Below are 26,024 nucleotides of genomic sequence, written 5' to 3'. Positions count from 1 at the left end.
ATTTTTCCAGGGACTGAGGTGAGGCTGACTGGTCTGTAGTTCCCCAGATCCTCCTTCTTCCCTTTCTCAGAGATGAGCCACTATATTTGCCCTTTTCCAATCATCTGGGACCTCTCCCAAACCCATGAGTTTTCAGAGATGATGGCCAGGGGCTCTGCAATCACATTTTCTTCTTTTACATATTCTTCCACTTGCCTCTGCTTCAGAAGCACATAGGTGCTATATGACCTTCATCCCTCCAATTGTTTGTTAAACTTATTTGCTTCTGCTAAAATTAAACTGTTGCAACCAGGGACTGTTTCCCCAAGGCTGCTGTTTTATTAGCTGTATTCCAGTAATGCCTAACATTAGGGATGAGGGCCCTATTGTGCTAAGGACACAGAGTCCTTTAGCTTCTCATTAATAATAAGGGTTCTTCTGCATTATTATACAATTCACTTCCTCCCTGTAAACTTATTCATTAGAATAATTTCGGAAACAATAGGCTGTTAACAGATAGAGCAGACAAAATATGCGAGAGAGTCTGAAGCATCTGCCAACTTTTTATTATAATATGTGCAAAAATTCTCAGACAAAGCCTGAGAACCTGACTTAATTTCAGTCATCTAAAGATCTTGTCTGTGGTTGGTCCATTGAAAATATTTAGCACCTCTTAACAGTGAGGTAAATATTGTGCTGCGGAAAGTTTGCTTAAACAGCTGTGGTGAGTTACAATTATGGGCTTCTGTCCCTGAGGACAAAAAAGGAGATAAAATGCCACTGTACACCAGGCTAAGTCCCTACAGTACAAACCAGTGCTACCTGAGTAGGACCGTGTTCTGTATACACTGCAACTATGGTAGGTTACTACCTTTGACCAATGCAGATTTATCATTAGAATATACAGCAAGCTACAGGTTTCCAAGCTTTAAGTTTCTGCCAAAACTTTGCTTTTGTACAAAGCCAGATTACTGTACAAGAGAGGTTAGTATCCAGCTGGATGAGGCTTTATATACAATACAAAATAATTAGTATCTTCCTAGAATTGCCAGCTGGAAAGCAGTCAAATCATTAGGGCTAGACAAGCTGCTGTAAGAAGAAAAGCAGTTAGCAATGGTAGTAGGAACAGCACTCATTCTGAGAAAGGATCAAGCCACGGGAGGCAGCAGAGGCCAAGTGGCAGAGACAGGCACAATTTCAGATTTGTGGAATACCGAGTAGATGACAAAATAATCAAGGGGCAGGTGGCAAAGAATGAAGGCTCCAGGCGAGTTCAGGAAGAAAGTGCTTTGTTCACAAATAAACTTGGGAGCCTTGATCGATCAAGCTCCTTGGCTTGGTCAGCTGAGCATGATGCTAGGGGCCCTGGTCCATACAAGTGCTTTCTTGTACTAGCTGAGCTAAGATGTTTGGCTACATCATGGTTTTCTAGCAGGTGTGGTTTACCAGGGGTGTTGAGGCAGCTGCACTGTCAAAAAACTGTGTTATAGAAAGATACCTACTTTCTTAGGGGACAGGCATACAGACCACAGGTAAAGCAAGAGCTAGACATGCAGCTGGTCAGCTGCTCCATGGCGACTGCCCCCATGGATCAAAACTACCTGAGAACAGCTTGCCCCTCCTACTGAAGGCTAAGCTACCACAGGGCAGCTCCTGTTTATGTCAGAGTGTGCACAGTGGGCAGTTACCCAGGAAGAGCAGATGCACATCCCCACCTTTTTTTCACACTAACGTCTTGACATGCCTGTGATATTAAAAGTATACAAAGCTAGCATGGTGCTTCCCTAAGTCTGCTGGTTTACACCTCTCTATACCAGGGTCAGGCCCTCTCGCATGTCACCTCTGCAAGTTCAGCTCTTGTTGCTTTCCACTAACATCAGCTGCTCCCAGTAAGCAGAACTTGTGGCAAGGGGAATCAGCTCCCGCTGCCAACTGCTGCTGATTTTGCTCACCAGTCGGCAGCAGGGGAATGAAGAGGTGATGGCTGAAGTAGGGGAGGGCACATGGGCAGAATCAGCAGCTGTAATTCATGTGCATTTGCCTCTGCCTCCCTCCCCCCAGTACACACACACACTCTGGGAAGCACTCCTCTAGCATACGAAGAAGCTAAAATAGCAGAAAGCACCTTTGTACCAATGTGCATGTCCACGATGGAGGTGGTTTTACTCACCTATAGTTACAGCAGTACAAAACTACTATATTTACCCAAATCCAAGACTAATTGAAATTTAAGATGACTGTAATAATTAAATTTATCATTTTCCATGTCTAAAATATTATTATTGGAGGGTCATCTTAAATTTGCCCTCCCTATGGCTGCCTTAGGGAAAGCAGTGGTAGGGATGGGGAACAGCAGGACAGCAAGCAGCTTCCCGTACACTGATTACGTCTCCCCCTGCATCCAGGCCCCTGGTTCTTGCCCCCGGCCACCTGTATTCTTGGCCACTTGCCCCCACTCCCCAATTCCAGGCATGCTGCCCTGGCCACTTGCTCCCCCCTGCATCCTGATCCTCCCACTGCTGCTTACCCAGTTTGGTGGCTCTGGTTCTGGCTTTGGTCTAGGACACAGAGCACATGGTAGCTCTGGCCCTAGCCAGACTGCAGTAACTGTGGCAGCTCCAGGTCCAGCTCCAGCCCCACCCCAGACACAGGTCAGGGTCAGAGCTAAAGCAGTTCTCCCAGTGTCCCATCCCTCCCTCACACACCATGCAGTATGCCCTATGCTAGGGCCACAACAGCCCCCTAGCCTGGGCTGGTACCTGACTCTGAGGTGAGGTTTCTTTTCCTCTTCCCCCTACATGTTGAATGGGGAAAAAAAATCTACTCAATACCCTACAACTGTCTTTTTCTTGTGGTTTCGAGAAAAAGACAGTACATGTGAACAAGTCTTTTCTTGTGTTTGATTTGGCCTACATGGACATACTTAACTGAAGCAATTTCCAAAACAAATTACTGTCCTAGTGGAAATAATGATTTGTCATAATGTACCTGCTGCAGGGGTTCACTTACAAAATCTGGAGTCGCAGAATTTATTATTGTACAAACTGGATTATTGTACATAAATGCTTTGCATCCAGAGGGATGGAAATTTATATCAAATTCAGGAGAATAAAGCTCCATCTTCCTAGTATTGCCATCTGGCAACTTAACAATAGAAGCATTGTTAAATATTTATCAGATTTTTGGAAACCACAGGTAAGACAACAAAAAAAAGGGATACAGAATAAATATCCAAAATATTATAATGCTGTTATATCAATGGTAGGCTATCATTTCAAAAACCAGATACAGTGTTGTTTGCCCCACTCAGAAGACTCTGCAGAATTACAGGAGAAACCTAAAAAACCTGAGAGAATACAACAATATTAGAATAGAGAAAAAAATCATATTGCAAGACATAATGAAGAGGATTGCTGATCTTAGAAAGAAGACATGAAGAAAGAAGAATAAGAAGTGATATGACAACATAGTGAATGGTAGCAGGAAGGTTCATCAAGAACTTCCATTGTTCTTATGTCATAAATGCAAGAACAAGAGATATTTGATTTAAAACGTGATAAATTCTGAACTGATAAAAAGAGAGACCTTCTGATTCAAACACTTGATCAGACAGACTAAAGAACTCACCGTCACAAGTTGTATGTTACTCAGACAGTGATTAAGCAAGCAAAGGGGGACTGGGTGTTTGTATGGCTTGGAATATCCAGAAATCATAGTTAATGCAAAAAACACATTTTGCAGTAGACAAAACGTCATACTTCAGGTTTTAGCTAATTAAGATATTCTGCACCTTCATGGGGGCACGTTGTCCCACATCTCACTGCTGCGAATTTCTTTGTATGGCTGTCCTCAGAGACAGCTATTATTGATTACAGTGGGTGGCAGGATAATAAATTAGAAAGACCAAAGGCAGAAAGGCATCTCCTGCATTCCTAATGAAGAACTCATAGCAGACAAGAAGTTAAACATGTTATCCCACTGAAAAGCATAAACATAAAATAGTAATATTTTTAGTTTAAGTCCAACATTTACTTTTCCACAGCCTTTGGCACCATCTGGCTCAATCGTGCAGTCCATGATGAGGAACAATGTCTAAGGAAGCCATAGAGAGTTTCCCCTGCATAAATGACCGCAGGCAAGGCTGGCTTATGGCAAGGCACGTTGACAAACTCAGCAACAAGGTCCCCATTCCAGAGGATTTACCTATATTTAGCTTTTTAAATAGCTGATTTAATCCCTTCAAATCAAAAAAAGATTTTCACATCAACTCCTTGAAGCTCCATTAACTTGCTACATGTAGAGCCTGGAAAGGGATTACACTTATCTCATGTTAGAATCACTCTCAACATGTGAAGTTTCAGATATTTAAAAAAGTTCACTGAAAGCTCCCCTCAGGATTGAGAGAGAAGTGTCCTACTCTGTTGTCATGCTAGCAACATTTCTCATTTTTTTGTGCTTGCAACTAGGCTATTAACTATGTGTTTGCCCTTTGCCTCATAATGGGTGCAACTGCACATGCGATAAATGTGCACAAGTAAACTCTGGAGTTTATCGCTCCACAGTTTTTGCTCTGAGGAACGCCGTTTGAATATGTGCTCAGGAACAACAACAACCCCCCCCCCCCCCCCCAATAAATAAATAAAAAAAATTGGAGCATATTGTTCTGGAGTTTGTCTTGTGCACAGCATGTAGAACCTGGTTGGAGCAGCCCTGGGCTTAACCCACATCTATACCATCAGTTCATGAAGTCTACAAATTCACAGCTACAGGAGTCTGGAGAATTATTGTATTCTGAATATATATGGGTCCCAAACCAAGATTTTTATTTATTTATTTATTACTATTTGCACTTTTTTTTTTTTTTTTTTTTTTTAAACTGAAAGATAAATGTTTTTACTGTCATTTAAAAAAAAAAAAATCTTGGACTGGTAGCCCTGTGCAACTACAGCAGTAGCTTTACAGCCTGCTGCCCCCACCATAGGGGTTCCCTACATACCTCATGTTGACACCACTGACTGCACCCAGCACCCTGCTGCCCCCTCTAGCTCACCTTCTAGCCCTACCTCCACCCATTTCACTCCCCCAGTCCTGGCATGGACCCTCACCCACTGGCTCTCCCCTTCCTAGCCCACTGCCACCACGACAGATCTGGCACACAAAATAGCTAGCCCTTTGTGTGCCATGCAAGGTCACCAGCGTTGTACAGTAGCATCATATTGTTTAGATAAGTTGGTCTTGTGTTCGAGTATGAAGTTGTTTTTTGTTGTTACGCTTCTTTTTGGGGGAAGGAAACCCATCAGGGCATGGATTCTTGGTTCAAAAGCTAGGGTTACAGCTGCTAAGAGATGCAGAGCAGGGGTAGGGTAAGAGCTACAGAGCCAGAGTTAGGAGTACTAGTCTTGCGTGGCTTGATAGGACTCTCTGGCTGGATTGCGAAAGGCACCACACGTGTTGTATACTAAACTGTTCATGGCACTGCTAATTTGCAGCACTGGGACAAAATTTACTACTGGGATTTCCTGGTAGCACCCCCAACCAAACCCCCCCTCAAAACCTAAAGACAAAAGCAGTGTAAAGCATACCAGAGTGGTACAAGCTGGGACAAATGTTAAGACAGGGGAGTAGGCAGCCTTGTGGAGCCCCCAAGCTGAGGCAGCCTGCATCCCAGCCAGCCACTCCCTGGCTGGCTGGGGTGCAACGTGCCTCAAGACGGGGGAGCAGGCAGCCCCAGGTCTCCGTGTGCCTCAGCACGGGGGCTATGCTGTGAAGTCCTCTACCAAGGCATGTGGAGCCCCTGTGCTGAGGCACACTGCACCTCAGCCAGCTGCTCTGCAGAGTACATTTCCAGGTACTCTACCTTAAATGGTCATTCATAATTTTCCCCTGCAAAAAGAATATGCAAGACAGAATGAAGACAAAAAATATCTTAAGCCAATTTATTCATGACCATGGTGTTGGACAGCAGTACCGAGTCAGCATGTTTCTCTAGTAAGAATTTATAAATCTGGAAATCATGGTGGGGCAGGGGCGGGGGGAAATGACCACTTTCTATTCACAAAAAGTTACTTGAACTTTACTTTTTCCACAATTAATTTAAGCTATTTTGGTATAAAGTTAAACAGTGGTATTAAATACTTCAAAAAAAAAAAATATATATATATATATATCTGCAACAGCAATTGGAAGCAAAGCTAGTCTCATTTACTCAATTGAAACAGCAGTTGAAATGTGATCTAGAAAGAGGCCCAATGTGTCAAAAGCAGCAAAATCAACACTGTATGCAGAAACAGAGGTATACCACTGGAAAGGCAACACTGAAATTTATGATGCCCAAGTTTGTTACTTACTGCTTAGATTTTTCTAATGTCAGAATTATATTTGAAGACTTAAGATGTAATTTTTGGCAAAAATAATCCCACTCCTACCCAGAAGCCTGGTTTCTCGGGTGTGCACTGCTTTTGATTTGTGTTCTTCACAGTGCTAGTACTACATTGATCCCTGGTTGGGGGGTGGGGAAAGATCATCAATGAATGAGTAAATCTAAGAATTGTGTAAAAAACCAAAAAACTGATTACTTTTGCTGGCTGATAATTCAGCTTTCCCTTTTATAAGAGACTACTAAAAGATACCTCTGTGCAAAATGAAAACCAGAAGCCTTGATTGCTATACCCAAATGCTAGGTATTTACAGAAAGTGTTTAGCATACAGAGTACATCCATACAGCACAAGGATTTGTGAATAGTGTTTGGGCATGGTCATTTTTTGTATTTTCACCTGTACACAAAACTAATTTCCAATTATATAAAAAATAACATTACATACATGCACCAGTGGAAAAATGTTTTCCTTCACAATCTTTTAAAAAAAGATTACATTTTCAAATTACATTGCACTTGATAAAAAGGAGTATCATATGCAGTTAACATTAAATATACACTGTACAGATGAGAATTTCTAGTCAGCTCCAGTACTCTATATTTTCTATTAGTTTTTCATTTATAGCTTAAAGGAAGAAAAATACTGTTGTTAAAGATAACTGCTTTCCTTAGACAGACAAGAAGAATCTTTTACACACAAAGAATCCACACTCCCTTCAGCTCCTAGTATATTTAAACACAAAATTTGTCATCGATTATCTTGAAAGTCTCCACATTTGTCTTCTTGTCAATTAGGCAAGAGGATATCTATGTTCCAGTGAAACAACTATACAGAAACATTTTCTATGCTCTACCACAGTTGAAACTGTCAATTTATCCAGGATCTTTATGCAAATAAATTAATATCTTTTCAATTTTCCTGTGCTAAATTAGGTATTTAGTTTAAGCTTAATTATACAAAAGTTAATTTAAAAAAAAAAAAAAAATGACAACTCAATTTAAGTGAATGGTATTTGTAGATGCCAAAGTTTGTATATCCCCAAACCTGGATCCTGGCTTGTGAACTGCCTATTCTGGGATACACTGTTAAGCAAAAACAGATTAATTCAATTCAGAGGCAGACTTCGGTATTCATTCTACACCAGATGAAAATCAGTAATGGCAACCTCAATGAAACAATTTCATTTGGAGTGGCCCTTTTTGTGGACAGACACCAGCAATATCCTCAAATTTTGCAAATAATAATCCAAGTACTCTAAAATCAGGATGAAAAAAAGGGCATGCAGTACTGGCCAACAAGGGTATATTGTGGATCAATTTAACTGTAACTTATCAGCTGTTAAGGAATAAGGACTTTTCCTGTGACCAGCATGCATGCATAAAATTGGTCTTTCAAAAGAACATGAACCAGCAAAATACAAAAGTGGTTTTCTCCAAAGAAGCTGATTCTTCCTACCTTCTTACAAGAGAAATTTATAGGACATAGCATTTTAAGTATATCTTATTGATGATCACCTATGCACATACAAGAGACTAAGCAACTTAATGTTTAATCAAATATTAAACAATGTTTGCAGACATCAAATCAGCAGATACTAGTGACAATGTCTGGTACTGATGATGTACTGAGTGTTTTTAAAAAGTATACACCAATAAAGATATTCTGTCTAATGGCTACTAAATAAAAACATATCATTGGCAACCATCTATTAATATAACAACTGTTGGAAAAAATGACTGTTTTATAAGTTCTTATAGTGCATTATTATAGCTCTTCATAGTGCATTATAAAATAACAAGGTCCTAGACATCAGGATAGGAATGCCTCTACAGTTATCAGACAGCTTAAAATTCTTTTCATGTCCACTTTCAAAACAAAGTTAGGGCTTTCCAAAGTGTCCATTCAAAGGCTGCCGGAATAATTAGAAACGGGGAAAGACGAGGAAGAGCAGAGTAGTTTATTTCATGTTTCAAGTCACTCTTGGGATGTCATTCAAGGACCAGGCAACGGATTGGTTTGTAAGTGATCTAGTCATTCAGGCAGTACCGTCAGATGTGGAGATATAACTCAATTCTCTTCACAAACTGGCTGCATTCTGATAATCCATTACATGGTCTCATTTATTAGTACCTTAAATAGTAAAGATTAAGGATAAGTAACATAGAATGCATCATAAAACATCTCTCTAAAACCTGGAATAATTCAGTTATAAATAGAAGAAATTCAACATGAGAATGACTGGATTTCAACCAACACTAGAGGGTATATATAATTAGGTAGTCAACCTGGCAAATACATATGGCTGTAACTTTGCATTTCTCAAGGTACTGGGTACATCTCCTCATTCGACTACATGGTGGGGGAGAGGAGAGAAGACACAAATTAATATGGGTAAGTCTTTAGCAAGTGGAAGATTTCAAAGCAGGAGCCATTTAACTTTGTGGAAGGTGGGATCAACTTTCAAAAAAAGTTCGGGAAATATAATGGAGTTGTATAGTGGTTTAGCCATCCCCATAAGCCAACTTTTTGCAATTTTGCAGCCACCTCTATGGTTGCATGCAGTAGCCTATAACACTGAAAAAATTAAGAAACAAAAAGGAGGAATGTACCATCTTTATGGAGATAGCAGGGAAATTTAGGTAGACAGATTTCTGACATGTCTTGGAATAAGGCCTCATCACCAGAACCCATATCTTTTTCACTGGGAATCTTGATAACAAGAGAGAGAGAGAGAGCTTATCTACCCGATACATCTTTCAGACGAGGCAATGTGAGCAGCAAAACATCCATACACCATGCTGTGGCATGGCATCAATTCAGAGAGTCACTTTCCACCAAAAAAAGAGTCACTGAAGAAAAGAAACTCAGTTCATCTCCAAACAGAATTTTTGTTTCAGATTTTCCCCATCAAGTGACCAGTCCCAAACCCACTTAAGCTAGAACAATGTCTTATGAGATCATAACACGTGGATCTCTGCATGCTTCATATATTTATTTTTTTTTTTTTTGGGGGGGGGGGGGGGGAACACCATAACTGTTTGTTAGATATAACCATCAGGGGTTTTTCTCCCCAGAGTAACAATCATGCTCCATCAGAGGCTCTTCACTAGAAATAAGCTAGTCATTTCTATTCAACTTTTGATAGAGCAAGCTGCAGCAATGAACAAAACTATTACTATGGCAGCTTCCTTATTAAGTATTGCTGCACTAGTGCTTGCCATACTGTAACAGCACGGAGAAAGACTAACATTACATGGTTAACAATTGCTTTGTTGCTGTACAGGGATTAGTGTATATAGGATGGCAGAATAATTCAGGACTGAATTCAGCTAGCCAAATTATCTTTTAATTGACACTGCAGCTCCAAAGAAGTCATCAAAAAAACAACGAGTCAATGGGATTTCTCTGCTACTCTTTTTTTGTGTAGAATTTGGCTAGCTGGTCTGGTTTTAAGGTGTGTATGCTATAAAAGGAAAGTCCTTCCCAATTAATTCCTTCTTTACCTTCTCATTTTGATAACTGGTTGAAGTTTTTGATTTTTTTCCTCCTAAGCAAATGGAGGGAAACATACTAAATACACTAAAAAGTACTGATGTATACTTGCCTTCACTTCTTTTAATAGTGAGGTTTCTAGGTTTGTCTGAAAGCTGTAGTGATTCAGACTATTCTCCCCACACATTTTTCCCTGTAGAGGTCAGAAGAGAGCTGACAAGTCTTAGTGAGAGGGGACAAATTTGATTTTGTGCAGAAGCTCAGATATACACTTAGGTTAACAGATGCACTGTTTTTTACTTAGAGTAAACCAGAATGATCAAATAAAGAGGTCAATGCTTTCCCCATGTGGTCAAGGATTGGTACCGTAATTCAAAATTTCCTCATTTGACCTGCTAAAGGTTTGCCCACTTTCACATAATAGTTATTTATAAGAGCATCTACATGTGCCAATTTAAGGTGCATTAGCCATTTTTAAGGTGCATTAAGGGTGCGGGTCTACATGTGCACATCCTTAATTCACCTTAGAAATGGTGATTTTAGGCTATTGCTTCCTCAGGGGGAATGTGCAGAAGTCATCATCTTCACTTCCAACTATGTTACAGAGTTAGTAAATAAGTAAGTCATTCTAAACATTTTTTACCAAAGCTTTCTATAAGTTCAGGCACATGCAGTCTTTAAGCACCATGCAAGGATAAGCAGAATTGAACAGAAGAAATAGAGACTGAATGAACAGAAACATTTCTAACCACCAGAACAATGGTCTAGAGTTATTAGAAATCTATTAGTGTTTTAGTAAATTTTCAGAAGCACATGATGCTTAAGATTAAAAGCATCTGCTTTAGGCTGAAAACGTTTGTTTTTTTTTAAAGCCCAAAGCTCAAACAAGGGATGTGGGTCTCTACGTTAATTATTTTTTCTTACAATGTGTAACTACAACATTCTTTTGCATTTCTGCTATTTTAAACTTTGTGAGTCTACAGTAACAATTTTTTTAAAGTGATAAAACTGACAATAAATCCTTACTGCACATGCACACTGTCTCTTCCCTTAGAATGGGTTATTGTGCTGTTTCCTATTCACACAAATAGACACATCTAGTTAGTTATAATGGAGAATTTACATAGGCACTTAGAGAACACAAAGTGTAGAAAGAGTATAATAAAGAGTCCTATAGATGTAGCAAATTCTCCACGGTTATTTCCTATATCTCTTAAAAACTGATAAAAACAAAATTTGCCCTCTTGTAGCTTTAAGCCACACACTCATCATAATTTATATGAAAGTCCAGGATGAGGGCTAGAACTTGTATTTTTAAATTGTGGCATATTGCAGATGTTATGATTCTCTGTTAACATGCTCTATACTGCATCTGATGTATCATTCCAATAACCAAACATTTCTGGACTATATATTACAACATTTTATGCACTTTGTGTAGAATTCTGCATCAAAGTTTATGGAACAGGGCATGAGTTTCAGGCAGTTATTTTTTGCTCTGTACTTCCTTAGGTACAGATGGTCTAATTCAAATCCGTAACATTTCTCCATATGCATGGGCAACAAAGATCACTGAAAACCTTCTTGCCAAGAACGAAAATGAAAAACAAATACATTTAACTAGTGTAGAAATCTTTTAGAAGGATCTAGTTCAACTAACCTGAGATGTACTTTGCTCCGATAAACATTAGCATGCTACTCATTATATAAAAACCCAAAGGCAGACTACAGAAGATACTAGTGTCACCTGAAGTCATCCAGGAGAAGGTGTTTCCAGTCAAACAAATCAAAAGAGAAATATATAAATTGCAAGATTTGTGTTAAGAATCATATGAATAGCAAAGAATAGTAACATCTGCAAAAAATGTTATCAAAAGTTCTTCACCCGTCCACCCACCATAATTAAAGATAGGCCCAAACATCTCCAACTTTCAGGGTTATGTTGGCAGAAACCATTTCTAATATTACCTAGCATCCAAATGCTCACAAAAGACAGAATGCAAGCAGCAAAAATTCCAAAACAAGAGTTAAAGCAAATATTTTTCCCAATGGTAAAAGGAAACACTCAAGTAAGTATATGATTTTTTACAAAAGTTTGCCTATCACTTCAGGTTAAAAAAAAAAGTAAATAGATTTTGGGGGCTGAGAGATTTTCAATACCGTTGTTGAAATAAACAGTTTAAACATATGTCACTAGAGGCCAGGGCATTTCGGATGCTTAACAGTTTCAAAAGACAGTTTAAATCATGACTGATGGTAGTTTAGTCAAAAATCAACTTTAGTTGCATGCACTCACATTATGAATATGCTTTTCTGAATATTCAAGAGAGGATTTTTTTTTTGTATCCATTACCTCAAATGAGATGCATCTGTATTCTTTAAAAGAATCAGACTAGGTAATCAACTTAATCTTGTACTGAATTAACAAGATGTCTAGTTAATTTGTATTTAAACTGTCCTCAAGAGCCAAATAATTCTAGGAAGTCGAGCATTTTGTGTATTTTACTAGCAGCAATCAAAACTTGTTTATGTGGGGGCTTTTTGCCTGTTCATTTTGCAATTCCTCTCTCAACTCAAATACTTCAGTCCTGTTTTTTAGGCCTTGATCCAGGTGTGCAAAGTTATTTTCAAGTCAATACATGAGCATATTCCAAATTGTGTACTTGTGAAGGGAGGAAACTTTTGTTCAAACTTCAACTTGTCATTCCCACAGAACATGAAACAAAACCTGCTTAGTCCTTCAGGAGGATGTGTGTGTTGTTTCTTGTGCATAGCTTCACGTTCTAGGTGATTTCTGCATCGTACCTGTTAGCTTTTGGGTTAGAACTAATATAGGAAGGGCCCTCCCGGGTCATTTTGTCCAACCCCCTACAAAAATTAGGATGCATTATTCCTGTACTAGTCCAGGCAGAGGTTTAACTATCCTCTTCCTGAAATCCTCCTATAAAAAGAGATTCCACAACTCCCCTGGGCAGCTTGTTCTACTATTAACAGAACATTTACTTCTTAATATAAATCTGTTTTGCTGCAGATTTGCTACACTTCTGCTCTGCTGCACTTGTGGCCCATCCTCTTATGACAGCCTTTCAAATGCTTGAAAATTGCTAACATGCTTCCCCCTACTTCATCTCCTTCAACTAAACATTGCTAATTCTTCAAACTCCCCCCATACAGCTTGCATTCCAACCTCCTTATCACCTTTGTTGTTACCTGCCTCTGGATCCAGTCCAGTTTCTCCATATTCTTAAACCAAGGAGTCTAGAATTGCCCATAATGTTCTTACTAAAGCCTAACCAACACTGGAAAACTTTGCAAGGCTACAATCTACAGATCAACAACCTTCAAAGGTTGGGATCCTCATCCCTTTCTTTAGTTAGGCAGAAAAAATGGCAGCCCGAGACATTTTTCTTTTGTAACGTGGAGTTGCATCTCCCAGCTTTGCATTGTGCATACCTTCTTTTAATGCGGACTTCTTTACTGACTCAGATTTGAGGGAGCTGCAGTCTTCACTTGATATTTCCATTATTTATGTGACCTATGAGATGTTACCCACATCCTTATACCTGTTAACTAGCTGACCCAAATGGAGGGGTCATAGAAGAAAGTGATAAACAAAACAGTAGCAAATCACCAGGACCTGATGGTATTCACCCTAGGGTCCTGAAGGAGCTCAGATTGGAAATTGCCGATTTCCTAACTGCAGTAATGCAACCTATCACTAAAAACACTCTCGGTACCAGAGAGCTGGAGGGTTGCCAATGTGACACACATATTTAAAAAAAGGCTGGGGGGGGGGGTGTGTGCAGGGAATTATAGGCCAATGAGACTAACTTCTGTTCCAGGAAAACTGGTAGAAACAATAATAAAAATGACTTGTTCAGCATATGGATGAATGCGACTTTCTGGGGAAGAAACAACACAGCTTTATCACATGGAAATCGTGCCTCACCAATTTACTAGAGTTCTTTGAGGGTGTCAATAAGCAAGTGGATTGGGGCAATCTAGTTGACATAGTATATTTGGACTTCCAGAAAAGCTCTGACAGAGGCTCTTAACTACATTAGGTAGTCATGGGATTACAGGGAACATCCACTCATGGATTAGAAATTGGCTCAAAAGGTAGAAAGCAAAGGACAAGTATAAATGGTCACTTTTCAGGATGGAAAGAAATAAACACTGGGATCTCCCCAGGGATCTTTGTTGGGACCAGTGCCAATTAACATATTCATAAATGATCTGGAAAATGAGGTTATTAAAATTTGCTGATAACACGAAATTATTCAAACTGGTAAAGACCAAGGCAGACTGTGAGGAACAGAGGATGTGGCAAGACTGTGTGAATGGGCAACTAAATGGCAGATGCAGTTCAATGTAGATAAATGATGCACCTGGGCAAAAATAACCAAAACTCTACCTAAATTATGATGGGCTCTATACTAGCTGTTACCACACAGGAAAAATCTGGGAGTCATTGTGGCTTGTTCACTAGAAATGTCAGCTCAGTAGCCATCAAAAAGGCAAACAAAAGGTTAGGAAATATTAAGAAAGGAATTGTACACAAAATGGAAAGTATCACCATGCCCCTTTATAAATCCATGGTGCATCCACACCTTGAATACTATGCCCAGTTCTGGTCCCCTCACTTCAAAAGGATACAGAAGAACTAGAGAAGGTACAGAGAAGGGTAACAAGAATGATTAGTAGTATGGAGGAGCTTCCATGTAAGGAGAGACTCAAGAGCTAGGCCTATTCAGTTTAGAAAACAGATGCTTGAAGGGGGAAATGATAAGGGTTTACAAAATACTAAATGGTGAAGAAAAAGTAAATAAAAAAAACAGGAATTACTCAAATCTCACAATACAAAAACTAGGGGTCAAAGTAAAACAAGTAAGTAGTAAGTTTAAAACTAACAGAAGGAAGTTCTTTTTCACACAGCGTGTAAGTAAAAAGTGTGGAACTCATTGCCACCAGAAGCTGTGGAAGCTCACAGCTTAGCTAACTTCAAAAAAGGATTGCATAAATTCTCAGAGAAAAGGGATAACTATGGAGCATGGGAGCTAGCAACAGCCTCTAAATTACAACTTCCTGGACCTTAAATGCTGGAGGCTGCAAGTGAGAGGAACAGTGGGAAAAATAAATGTTGGTCACACCCAATTGACTCTCCATTTCAGCATCCACTCTGCCACTGTGTGATACAGCATACTGGGCAAGATGGACCTATATGGTCTGACCCAATACATGGCAATTCTTATGTTCCAAAATTAAGGGCAAAATACTTTTACTTTTTGCTTGACTTATTTCCAGAGCTCTTTTACAGCTAGGTGATATTTTTCAATGAAATGAAAGGGTCCAATAATGCCTCTAAACGAATAAGTCATTAACCCCACCATTCATTACCTTGAATTAGCAATTTTATTTTTCCAGTTACAGGGATCAACATTTAAAAAAATATATATTTTAATGCCATGTTTGCTCAGAAACACAGCTATATCAAATGTTGAAGACTTCTGAAAATTAGAAATAAGCAGATCTTTGTCTTACAGGAAAATGCTACTTCTTCATGGGTATACAGGGCAATGAATGATTTAAAGGATGCAGATTGTACAAGTCAGTGAGTTATAAAGTACTGACTCACCATTTGAATGAGGTTCAGATGTCTCCCATCCTATTGATTTCATCACTGCTTTCTTCCATCTGGCATAGCGATATTCACTTTCTGGAAACACAAGAAAAAATTAACACGTGGAAAACACACCTCTAAATATAGTAATATACCATTAATTCCTTGTCTTGCAAAGATATCTGAATGAGGATAAAGCAGTTACTCCAGATCTCTTCTCAATGAAATTCACTCTCTCAGGAGAATAAGGCTTTGCTTTCCCATAATAAAAGCAAAACAAACAAAAAAAACAAACTCCCAATGCATGATTAAAATTTGCAATTCCATCAGTACCTCACAAAAACAAAATCACAAGGTTTACAATTTCTATTTTCGACTGTTTTTCACTTTGCATATTTATTATCTGTGCAAAAGGATGTCAGATACTATCATTCTGACTCAATAGGGCCAGAACTAACTGCACTAGGAATAAAGCAGCAGAGAATCAGATTTCTGAGTTCAGCTTTACCATTCTTTAAAGAAAAAAAAAATATCACTGGGTAGGTTTTAAGTATGATTATTTGAAGCAGTAGCACTGTTTCAAAACCTGCTGAAAATTGTTACCTGCATGTTACTAAAAGTGCTGTTACAAATTCCCAGGCAGAAAGTTCATGCAAAGACCACGTGCATCAAGTCTACTCAACCCGCCCCCCCCGCCCCAAAAGCCACCCCTTTGTCTTATGTACAGGTGAATTATAATACTAATTGCTTCATGTGTTTGTTTTTAGAAGTGCCTAGGAACAAGGCATTAATTAAAACATCACTGCCTTTATAAAATCAATAGTTTGCTCTGAGTCGGAAAAAGTCACCTAAAAAAACCAAAACCAAAACCAAACCAAACAAACAATTTATCTCTTCTACAGCTCTAAAAACCCAACAATACATGGGGATCTTGAATTCATTAAAATATTTCCCTCTGCCAAAAATTTTCAGTACTTGGGAATCAAAACAGTAGTCTAGGATTTTATTAATTTTGGGTGGGTCTACACGCCGCCACATGGTGATGTTACTACAGTGCCATGGTTTAGTACTTTTGGAAGTACTAAAGCACAGCGCATTACAGGTGGTTACTGCACCATGTGCATGGTGTGTGGGTAGATTTTGCTGCTATGTCACCATAGTGGCACGCTATACTGGGGGAGTACGCAGCTATAGAGACATAGCTGGTGATCATATGTAGGGTGACGTGTAGACAAGCCCTTTATTGATTTAAATGAAAAGCCACCAATTCCAGTTCTGCTACATGTAAGTTCCTAAGAAACAGTTATGGAGTTAACAAGATTGATGATACCGACTTACTCTCAAATAAGTAAATACGAATACAAACTGTACATGCAATTTTCTAAAAGCCTATAAGAAAACACAATGGCATGGTCATCACTAGGTCAGGACGTTTGTTTTAATAGCTGTAAAACAGAAAGACTGAATTTGATGTATGACACGTGTTCAATTTATGCTTACAAGCATACTACCAAAAACCAAAGAACATTTTAGAATCTGAACTGAGGACTTTACCTTCAGGATTGATCTGTGGTTCAAATCGTTCACATGTCACTGCTGTCAAGTCTCCAGGATCCAGACTCCAAATTCCAACTCCTTCTGCAGCTCCTGCTGCCATAGCAGCTCCTAGTGCTGTTGTTTCAGGCATTGATGGTTTTACTGAAGGAAAAAAGAGACACCAGTTTTCTTTATAAGTCAATTTGCATAATGAAATAGATCTACATGGGCACTGTACACCTAGATTCCTTTAGACTTACTATCTGCCCCCACGTAAATACAATCAACTGTTATCATATTAACTATACCTCTGACCCTTCCTGGTCCCTTTGGAGTGTACTCCTTCTACTGCCTCGATCTAACACCTCCCTGAGGTGAAGTCAGCCAATTTCCCAACTCTAAGATCAAGCCTTGAACTGTGCTCTGCAGATGTTAACTGTGATTATGTTTGGTTCATGAAGCATGGAATTTCCAGAAGCAATGATTAGCAGGTGGGCTAATAGCATGAACAAAACAGAAGCAAGCCATTGCTTACGAAAGCTTACGCCTCTGAATTAATCTATAACAGGGATGGCCAAACTGTGGCTTCAGGGTCACAAGTGGCATGAGCAGCCTGTTTGCTGCGTGCAACAGATCGAGAAAGGGACAAGCAGCACAGTGACAGAAAGCAGAGCAGCAGATTGGGCACAGGAATGCAGCTGGAGCAGAACTTGTGGAGGGTGCCAGGCTAATTTGTGACGTATCTGCCTAAAGGGTTGGTTCCTACTGGTCTATAAAAGGTGCCACTCTGCCCTGCCTTCTTCCTGATTTCTTTAAGAAGGCTGTGCTAGTCTGAAAAGCATTTGAAATGAAAACAAGACCTGTATAGTTTAGCAGAATACAGATGTCTAGCTTACCTTAGCAGGTAGTTTACTCTAACAAGCTACCATCTCCCTACGGTCTCAGTGGCATACAGTAATTTTAACTAACAAGGCTATATATTCCTAGTTTATATATTCACATCAAGGAACTCTATGTCAGCCTTAACAAAATTAAAACAAGGGTTTGAAAAAGCTGCTTTAGTCTTATTGCTGCTGAACTTATCTAACCCTATTTGGGTTTTTTGTTATAACATGACAAGAATGATGCACTTAAAGTATGCACAGTCAGTTACTACTGAAGCAGAAGGCTTTGCACAAAGCATACAACACTGTCTCCTGTTATCGCACTGTGCTACTTGGAACAATGTTAGGTTTCAACAGTTTTGGACGATACACCTCTATTCTCCTCTGCTTGCCTCTTTCAAGGGGCACATCTCTATCTGTTTTGTATACAACATCTATCATGTTGACTAAGCACCTTGCACAATTCATGGGTCTGCATTTGTTTCATCATTTGCATACCTTCTTATTGCTACAGTAGGAGATATATTTTTATCCCCTAATCCCTAGTTGCAAAAACATTCACCTTTTCTTCTTCTACTGTCTTATGCTCTAGGCAAAATCATGAAGCCATCCGTCTGTCCACCTAAACCTCACTGAAAAGTTAAGATGATAAAAGGGGTGTGAGGGAAGGAGAGGAACAGCTTACTACTAGCCACTGCCACTGCCCTGGTGATGGTATCCTGGACACCTGAAACAACAGGGGCTCAATTTTGCAACAGACTGAGAAGCTGCAAATTCCAAGCAAGAGCTGTAAGGTTTAGACTGTCTACTAGAATATTAAAGTTTGCTTAACTATACCGTATCTTAGACCTTTACTAAAAGGCAGTAGCATTTCATTAGCAGAATTAAAGCTAGTTGGTCTTCTTTAGAGTGCTGGATTTTCAAACGAAACTCCACCCCTTCTCCCCCAATCACCCACAATCCTCAAATCAGACTAAAGACTTAATATAAAAATGAAGATAAAACCAAAATAACACATACAGAATGGAGGATGGAGAACAAAAATAAGTAAATAGCCTAGACAGCTACCTTACCTACTGGAATGCAGAGAATATCAGCTTGGAGCTGCATGAGAACCTTATTGTTGGTCATTCCTCCATCAACCTGTAACTGGCTTAATGGTATCCCACAATCCTTGTTCATGGCATCCAAAATCTGAAAAGGGAATATTACATTCCATTTGTGTCACTATGAGACTCATTTTAAATGAAAGGTCAGTTCTTGTTGAATTCCAAACTAATATGTATTCCCCATTAAACCATGATAGGACTGTATTAAATGCTCAAAGCATCCCTTTCCCAAACTTTTTGAAAGTTAAAAGCCTTAGCTTCATTTTACAAGTTTTGTATGGCTCTTGCTGGTAAATCTGAAGATTCCTTAAAAGTGAACTACAGGGCAGTATCCAATTTTCCACTTACTGTTTTTCCACCAAAAGCCGGCCAAACACAGAAGTTTACTTCATTTTCAGTGTAGATTTTTTGTACAACTAAAGATCATATGAAGAAGCACTCCATGTTGTTCCCAAAGCACCCAATTGCATTACTCTTACACAGATGAATGTTCACTGAAGTCAGTGGGTTATTACAGTGGTGGCCAACTCATTTAACCCTGTGCCAGACTCATGGCAATTAATGCTACCACTACTCACCCTGCTGCCAAATTTCTGGACTAGTGCAGAGCCTGTGGGCTGGGTGATACTACTCCATGGACAGATCCAGTCTCTGGGCCATGTCTTAGTTACTCCTGAGCTATTACAACTCCATAAAGCTCTGGGTTGGGGCCAGAACATTACTCTAGAAATCAGTCAAGTAAAAATGCAATGTAAAGGGAGAGGAAGTACAAATAGGCTTGTCCTGTTGAATTTGGCATAGGTGTACTTAAGAGGTCATCTTTCCTGAGGCAGGAAAAGTCTCATGTCCCATATGGGGATTGAACCCCACCCGTGACAACATAAGCACCACGCTCTAACCAACAGAGCTTATCAGGTACTAAATTATTTGAGCAAGAAAGAAGCATGTGACATAAATTCAAAGATTTCTTGATGATGGCTCATAGAAATAAGTGACTCTTCAATGCAACACTTTATTGTAGAGGGAGAATACTTTTAATTTCAACTGAAAATGAGGCACCTGGATATTCTGCACAAGGGGAAGGTAGACTGAATTTATGACTTTATTTCAATAATTAGATGCACCCAACCAGAGGTAGATCCAGAGCTTCCCAAAGGGGGGGTGAGGGAGCAGCAACCTGTACGGAAGGGGTGGCTGCTCCTGTGCCCCCACCAGTGAGGATAGACTAAGTCCCTAAAGACGGTGAAAATCCTATCCTCATTGCCTCTTCCTGCTCAGAGGCATGCCTCCTTCCCTCCTGCAACTCCCTTACCTGCTGCTTCTTCCACTGCTCTGGGGCAGGGAAGCTCCAGAGTCAACTGGGCTGAGCAGGGGCTGGATTCAGCTGGGGAGGGGACAGAAACAACAGCATGGCAAGAGAACAGTTCCCCACACCCTGTCCAGAGCAGAGGCAGGGAAGGGGACCCCCTTTTCCATCCCTGCTGCTGCTCCTGTCCCTAGCTGAGCTCAGCCCCAGCACAGTGGGCAAGAAGGCCTTTGGTGTTTCCCTACCTGCGGACAGCAAGAAGTCAGGTGGGGAAGGGATTTTTCCATGCTTTGAAAGACTTAAAGCCTCTGGAGACTCTTATGGTATAGTGCAATTCAAAAATCAGGGGGGAAAAAGGAGTACAGCTGTACCACTACACCCTCTTTGGATCTGCCCCTGCACCCAGTGAGGCACATCATACCATATGAAGGTAATAACAGCCAAAATGTAACACTATTTATGAAACACTACCTGAAAAGCAATGTGTCAGACCAGGACTTCTGCTCACAGATAGCCAGCATAGCCTCTAAAGCAGGTTGAAAGAGCACATTCTGGAGACATGTTGACTTCTCACTCTCCTGGATAGCTTACACACCAGGGCTAGGGACTGACATTCAAGAAGCCTGAGCCTAAATTGATTCAATATTTGCAGGTTAGTCTAACCTGGCTAGGTTTAACCAGTTTGTAATTGGACAGACATGCTCTCTGGACTGAGGGAATTCAGGCACATGCCTGCAGTGGCTCAGGCTACAAGCTGGGGGACAATAGATCAGCCTCCCTTCCCTTGCACACTACTGAGCTGAGGGGGGTGTGGCCAGGCCCCGGCAGGACCTCTGATTAGGGTGGTCTGCCTGCACGGTCTCAGGCCTTTCTCCGCCGGCTGCTCAAGGGGTGGGAGTGTTGCCAGACCTCAGGCCAGGGCTAGCACTCTGAGGCAAAGGGGTGGGGGTGCAGTACATGCATCTGTTGATGATACTGAGCTTTACAATCTTCCTCTCCCTGCTTCATCATACTGTCTGCAGCAAACTGACAGGTGAGCAAGCCAGCAGGGGACTGATAACAGTGATTATCACCTCATCAGCAAAACAATAGCCTCTCTCCATTACTTCAAACTCTTCTTAAACAGCTTACCAGCTGACCTGTTAATTAGCTCTAAATAGCCCTAAGAGGTCGTTGTTCTGTCTGCCTATCCCAGTGAAATTGGAGAGACACACACACGCAGAGAGACACCTCTCGGCATTAGGTAGCATACCACAGTAGCATGCCTACGGTCCATGGGGCTGGGGTCCGTGCTGTGGGAGACGGGAGGGAAGGAAGGGTGGGGGGGATTCTTGCTTATGCAGTCAGCAGTTAAGCGGGGAGTCAGGCAGATCCTGCTGTGCCTACAGCCTTTGCCAGAGCTCTGGCTAGGGAGCAGAAGGGAGGGGCCAGCCCTGATGTGGAGCACAGAGATTCACCCAGCCCAAGAGCGTACCAGGATGCTAGGGGTCTGGTTTGCCTTAAACCAGCAAGGGGTTTGGGACAGACATTGCATAAACCGGTTTGAGCCAAATCAGTTAAGTCTGATACTATATTCAACTGGGTTTATCTCAAGCCAGTTTCAGCCATTTTCAAACTGGTTTATGTGCACTGAACATCTGTTCTGCTATAGTCTTAAACCAGTTTCTGGTCCCTTAAATGAGTTTGTGTGTAATGTCTGTCCCTAGCCCAAGGGCTTTACTAGCCTCTATGAAGCATTTAGCTACCACTCCCTAGGTATATTTCCTTATCCTTCCCCTGGACACAAGCACGCCTGTAAATGCAGAAGTACCAAATTGCAACTGTGGGTGGGGTAAAGAAAAGGTAACTGGTCTAGTGTCTAAAGTGCTTATACATGTACAGATACGTATTATTTTAATTATTCTAAAAATATACAAGCAGATTAAATTAGACTTTTAGCCCCCCCCCCGAAGGGCTGATTCTTCTTTCTACAGAAACCAGGGCAGAGTACCATGGAAACATCTGATAGAGTAGTCTATTGCCGACAAAAGCTCATACTTCTCTAAACTAGTAAGTCTCAGAGGCGGTACTTCTTAACCAGGATGCAGTGTGCCTTGAGATCCTTTCACCACACAATCTTAGCAGTTATGCGTGCAACCATAATTCACAAAATAAGCTGAGATGTCAAACAGAAACCCGTGGTTTTAAAAACCATCCTGACTTAGTGTAGGCTTGAGTGCTTTGCTGAAACTTCCTTAACCTGACGAAGGGTTTCTGAACTCGAAAGCTTGCTTAATAATTATTTTCGAACTATTTGGGTTGGTCTAATAAAAGATATCAGATTCACCCAAGGAACCTTGTTTGCAACACACACACACACACACACACTTTTCCATAGTCAAAAAAACAAGTGAAAAAAGAGTTGGCATTTTCCAAGAGGTGCCTCAAGTATAAGAAGAGGTGCTCTGACCCTAAAAATGGTGAGACGAGTCTCTGCTCTAAAAGGTGCCACCTTGACTTGTCTCCTGCCTGACTTCAGACTAACACTGCTAACAACCTCTCTTCTGTATACATGCTGCAGTTCAGTGGGACCCAAATTAGCGCACAGTATTCCATAAACACAACCTGTTTCTACCACTGTAAAGGCTCCCACAAGATCACTGTTCATGCAGAAAAAGAACACAAACACAATCACTAAATTTGATGGGATGTTTTCATTTACTTGTTTTGAGTAAATGTTTTGTTAAAAAGACAAACTTTTTAAAAATACTCCAAACTCATGCTGTTTATAGTAAACTAATTCAAAACAAGAAAGGCCCAGGAATTTCTGGTTTGCTGTTACCTCTCGTGTTTGAAAGCAGACAGCCTCTAATGCAGCGAAGGCAATGTGATTTTTATTTGTAAACTGAGTAAGGCCACAGATAATACTGTTGAAGAGAAAAAAAATTAACACACTGATAAGCAATTGGGAATCACTCATTTTAACCATACTATTCCAAGTATTTTAATGCTTAGTATATATAAAAAAAAAAAGTTGTGGTTTTAAAGGTAGCATTAAAAATAATAAAGCCTATTTTATAGTCCTCCCCTCCCTGCAAGTATATTTTAAGTCAATGGATGAATGTTTTTGGTTGGCGTGCCACCCGTTAGCCCTGCACCCTTCCCAAGTGCCACTCTGATCCCCTTCCCCTGCCAGATCTGTCTGCTCTCTCCTCCCTGCCCAATTTGCCAATTTGTTTGCTCCTCCTTGCCCCATGGTCCGTCTCATCTGCCGTTCTGCTTCCTGCCCTACCTGCCTCTGTGCTGCCTGCTCCCTCTCGCCTATCTGCCACATGCCATGCACAGAGGCTGCCCATGCCACTTGCAGCACATGTGCTGCCCTTGGCCAGCCATTTTAGAAAGTGGTTGCTCTTTTGAGCTGGAGAGCAGCCTGATATGCTGACTTCAAACACCCTCTGCTGCTCTCTTCTTTTCTTCACAATGCACTAGCAATTTTCTCAAAGGACACAAGAAACAAATTCAATTAAATTCTTTGGTGTTTTTGAAGGAGAAGGAGCAAGTTCAATAAGTAAGGTTAGCGGTCCCACCTACCCATTAGAAGTCAAGGATTGTTTACAATATCACCAGGCCTTTCTGCTCGTATAGTATTCAGTCAGATCCTTACCCTCTTGCACTGGGTTCCCAGTATGGTGCATAGAGTCCTGAAAATGCTGGCACGAAGTAGCAGCCATAAGAAGTTCCCACTTCAGCAGCAAGTTTTTCTAGCACACACAAACACAGAGTCTTTACTTAGCTCTATGCCCAAATACATTTATAGTGAAATAAGTGTTTGGTTTGGTATGTTTTCCTGTCCCAGAAGTTATTGTTTAAAAGACAGTTAAAAACATATCTAGGAAAACAGTTAAAATACTACAACTAGAAGGCAGACATGGCTATTCTGGCACCCAGATGGCTAAGCAATGATCAGGATTAAGGAAATTAAGATTCAAATTTATGAAGGAAATCAATGGGATTGGTAGATAACCAGCATCTCAGATCACTTCTAGTTAAATGATCACATCTAGGTTTAGGTTGCAAGACTTTAGAAAACAAGCTGGATATTGTTGGGTTTTATTCATTTTTAATGTATACAATTTTATAACATTCAGAATTTTAAATTCACAATTTATATTGGGATAAAATGTCCCAAAGTGTGTAAGTGCCCTAATTCTCACTGACCAGTCACTTGAAAACAAACACAAAGTTTATACACTTTTGCTAATTTTACCTGTTACCTTCATTTTTAAAAGTTAGTTTAGCCTCAGTTTCTGTAATACTAAACTGGAAACTTACATACTATTGTGTGTTTTTTCAAGCAGAAAAGCATTAACTACCTAGATTCCTCTTGTTTTTTCCATTCTCAGTCATCACGGATATCCTGACTGGATACTAAAATCATATACCAAATTAAATGCCATTTGACCATCATGTAGATTGAGGCCTTCAATTAACTCAGTGTTACTACTCTCGTCCACAGAGATCACAACGTGCAAGGCCATGGTTCTACACTTGGGATCATAAGGCCTGGGAACAAATTTATAGGTTTTATGATCCGATTTTCAGTGAACTTCATAATGAAACTAATAAATTCACCACTTCTGTGATACCTTCCTATATGTCAGCTTAATGTAGCTCTCAGGAGTTTTAGCACAAGTGTTTTTTGCAGAAATCCAACATCATTACAGTATTTTGGGGAGTGACTAATTGCAAATAGTTGCACATGTTAGTCAACATATATATTATTGAACTTATCTAACTTGGTTCTTTTGACCTTTCATTCAATACAAGAGACTTCAAGACAGTTTGAAGAAGCCTGCAAATTATGAATACTTACCAACTTCCTGGGAAGATTTCACAATACCAAGATTGTCCCTCAGCCAACGAACAACAGCACCAGCTATGGCAACAGACCCCTACAGGAAATCCAGTCATACATTTAGTTTATTAAATTTCTACTAGGCACTAACTGAATTTTTTTTTTCACTGATTATTTGTATGTGGTCAGAGAAGAAGGAAAGAAGAGAGCACTGTGCCAACTCCACACTCTATGTGACTAATTGTTAGGATGTTTGTCATTCTGGTCCTAGGCACGCAGCTGTAAGGTCCAATAGCCCCAGGTTCCAATCTAAAGGTCCTTGTGACAAAAAGACATCCACCAAACTTCAAGGATTCTTCTAATATCTGACAGGCAAGGTTCTTTGAGTAGATGTGATCTCTTTTATTAGACCAACTGACTAGTTGGAAAAAAGTTCTTGGCAAGCTTTCAGACACAGTCACCCTTCTTCAGGCATAGGAAGTCTCTGCTGGTCTGAGACTCCAAGGAACAAGAGAAGCTAGAAGTGTGGCGGGATGTCAGTGAGAATGTAAATAGGTAGAAATTAGAAAGACAAAAAGGTAAAGCCAGTAAGGGAGGGGAAAGAAAGCAGGGGAGAAAAAAAAATGCCAAAGGGGAGTCATTATAGTGATAGAATATGAGGTAGAAAAGAGACTTTAAGTGACAAAGGAAATAATAGATCAGGAGAACAGGAATAGATGTCCTGTGAGAAATGTGTCCCCATAGGTAGTTGGGTATTCTGGTCTTTGATAGATTTGCGATGTGTGTTCATTCTGGTGTGCAACTGTTGTTTGGTTTCTGCAACATATTTTTCATCAGGGCATTTGGTGCACTGGATGACATGTATAATAACATTTCTGGAGGTGCA

At 40.3% G+C, this 26,024-nt stretch overlaps 1 protein-coding gene across 4 annotated transcripts in view; it reads right to left on the bottom strand.

Annotated features, from left to right (window-relative positions):
- Positions 1-5,915: 5,915 nt before the first annotated feature.
- The window catches only part of GK (glycerol kinase), a 37,862-nt gene continuing 17,753 nt past the window's right edge, over positions 5,916-26,024 (bottom strand). Inside the window, exons 13-20 of one of the 4 annotated variants that reach the window (XR_003093283.1) lie at positions 25,157-25,235; positions 23,948-24,044; positions 23,126-23,210; positions 18,963-19,083; positions 17,024-17,167; positions 15,485-15,565; positions 8,967-9,066; positions 5,916-8,487 (exon numbers count right to left, since the gene is read on the bottom strand). Coding sequence is in view for 3 of the 4 variants with exons in the window: in XM_025200214.1 (XP_025055999.1) it covers positions 9,807-9,904; positions 11,510-11,596; positions 15,485-15,565; positions 17,024-17,167; positions 18,963-19,083; positions 23,126-23,210; positions 23,948-24,044; positions 25,157-25,235 (792 nt within the window). In the remaining variant the exon portion in view is untranslated. Of the gene's footprint in view, positions 8,488-8,966; positions 9,067-9,430; positions 9,905-11,509; positions 11,597-15,484; positions 15,566-17,023; positions 17,168-18,962; positions 19,084-23,125; positions 23,211-23,947; positions 24,045-25,156; positions 25,236-26,024 lie in introns of those variants that run through there. The other 3 variants (XM_025200215.1, XM_025200214.1, XM_025200216.1) reach the window with 3 other exon arrangements.

This window comes from Alligator sinensis, unplaced genomic scaffold (assembly GCF_000455745.1).
Source record: "Alligator sinensis unplaced genomic scaffold, ASM45574v1 scaffold746_1, whole genome shotgun sequence".
NCBI lineage: Eukaryota > Metazoa > Chordata > Crocodylia > Alligatoridae > Alligator > Alligator sinensis.
Note: the sequence above shows the minus strand (reverse complement) of the source record. Positions and strands in the feature narration are given on the sequence as shown.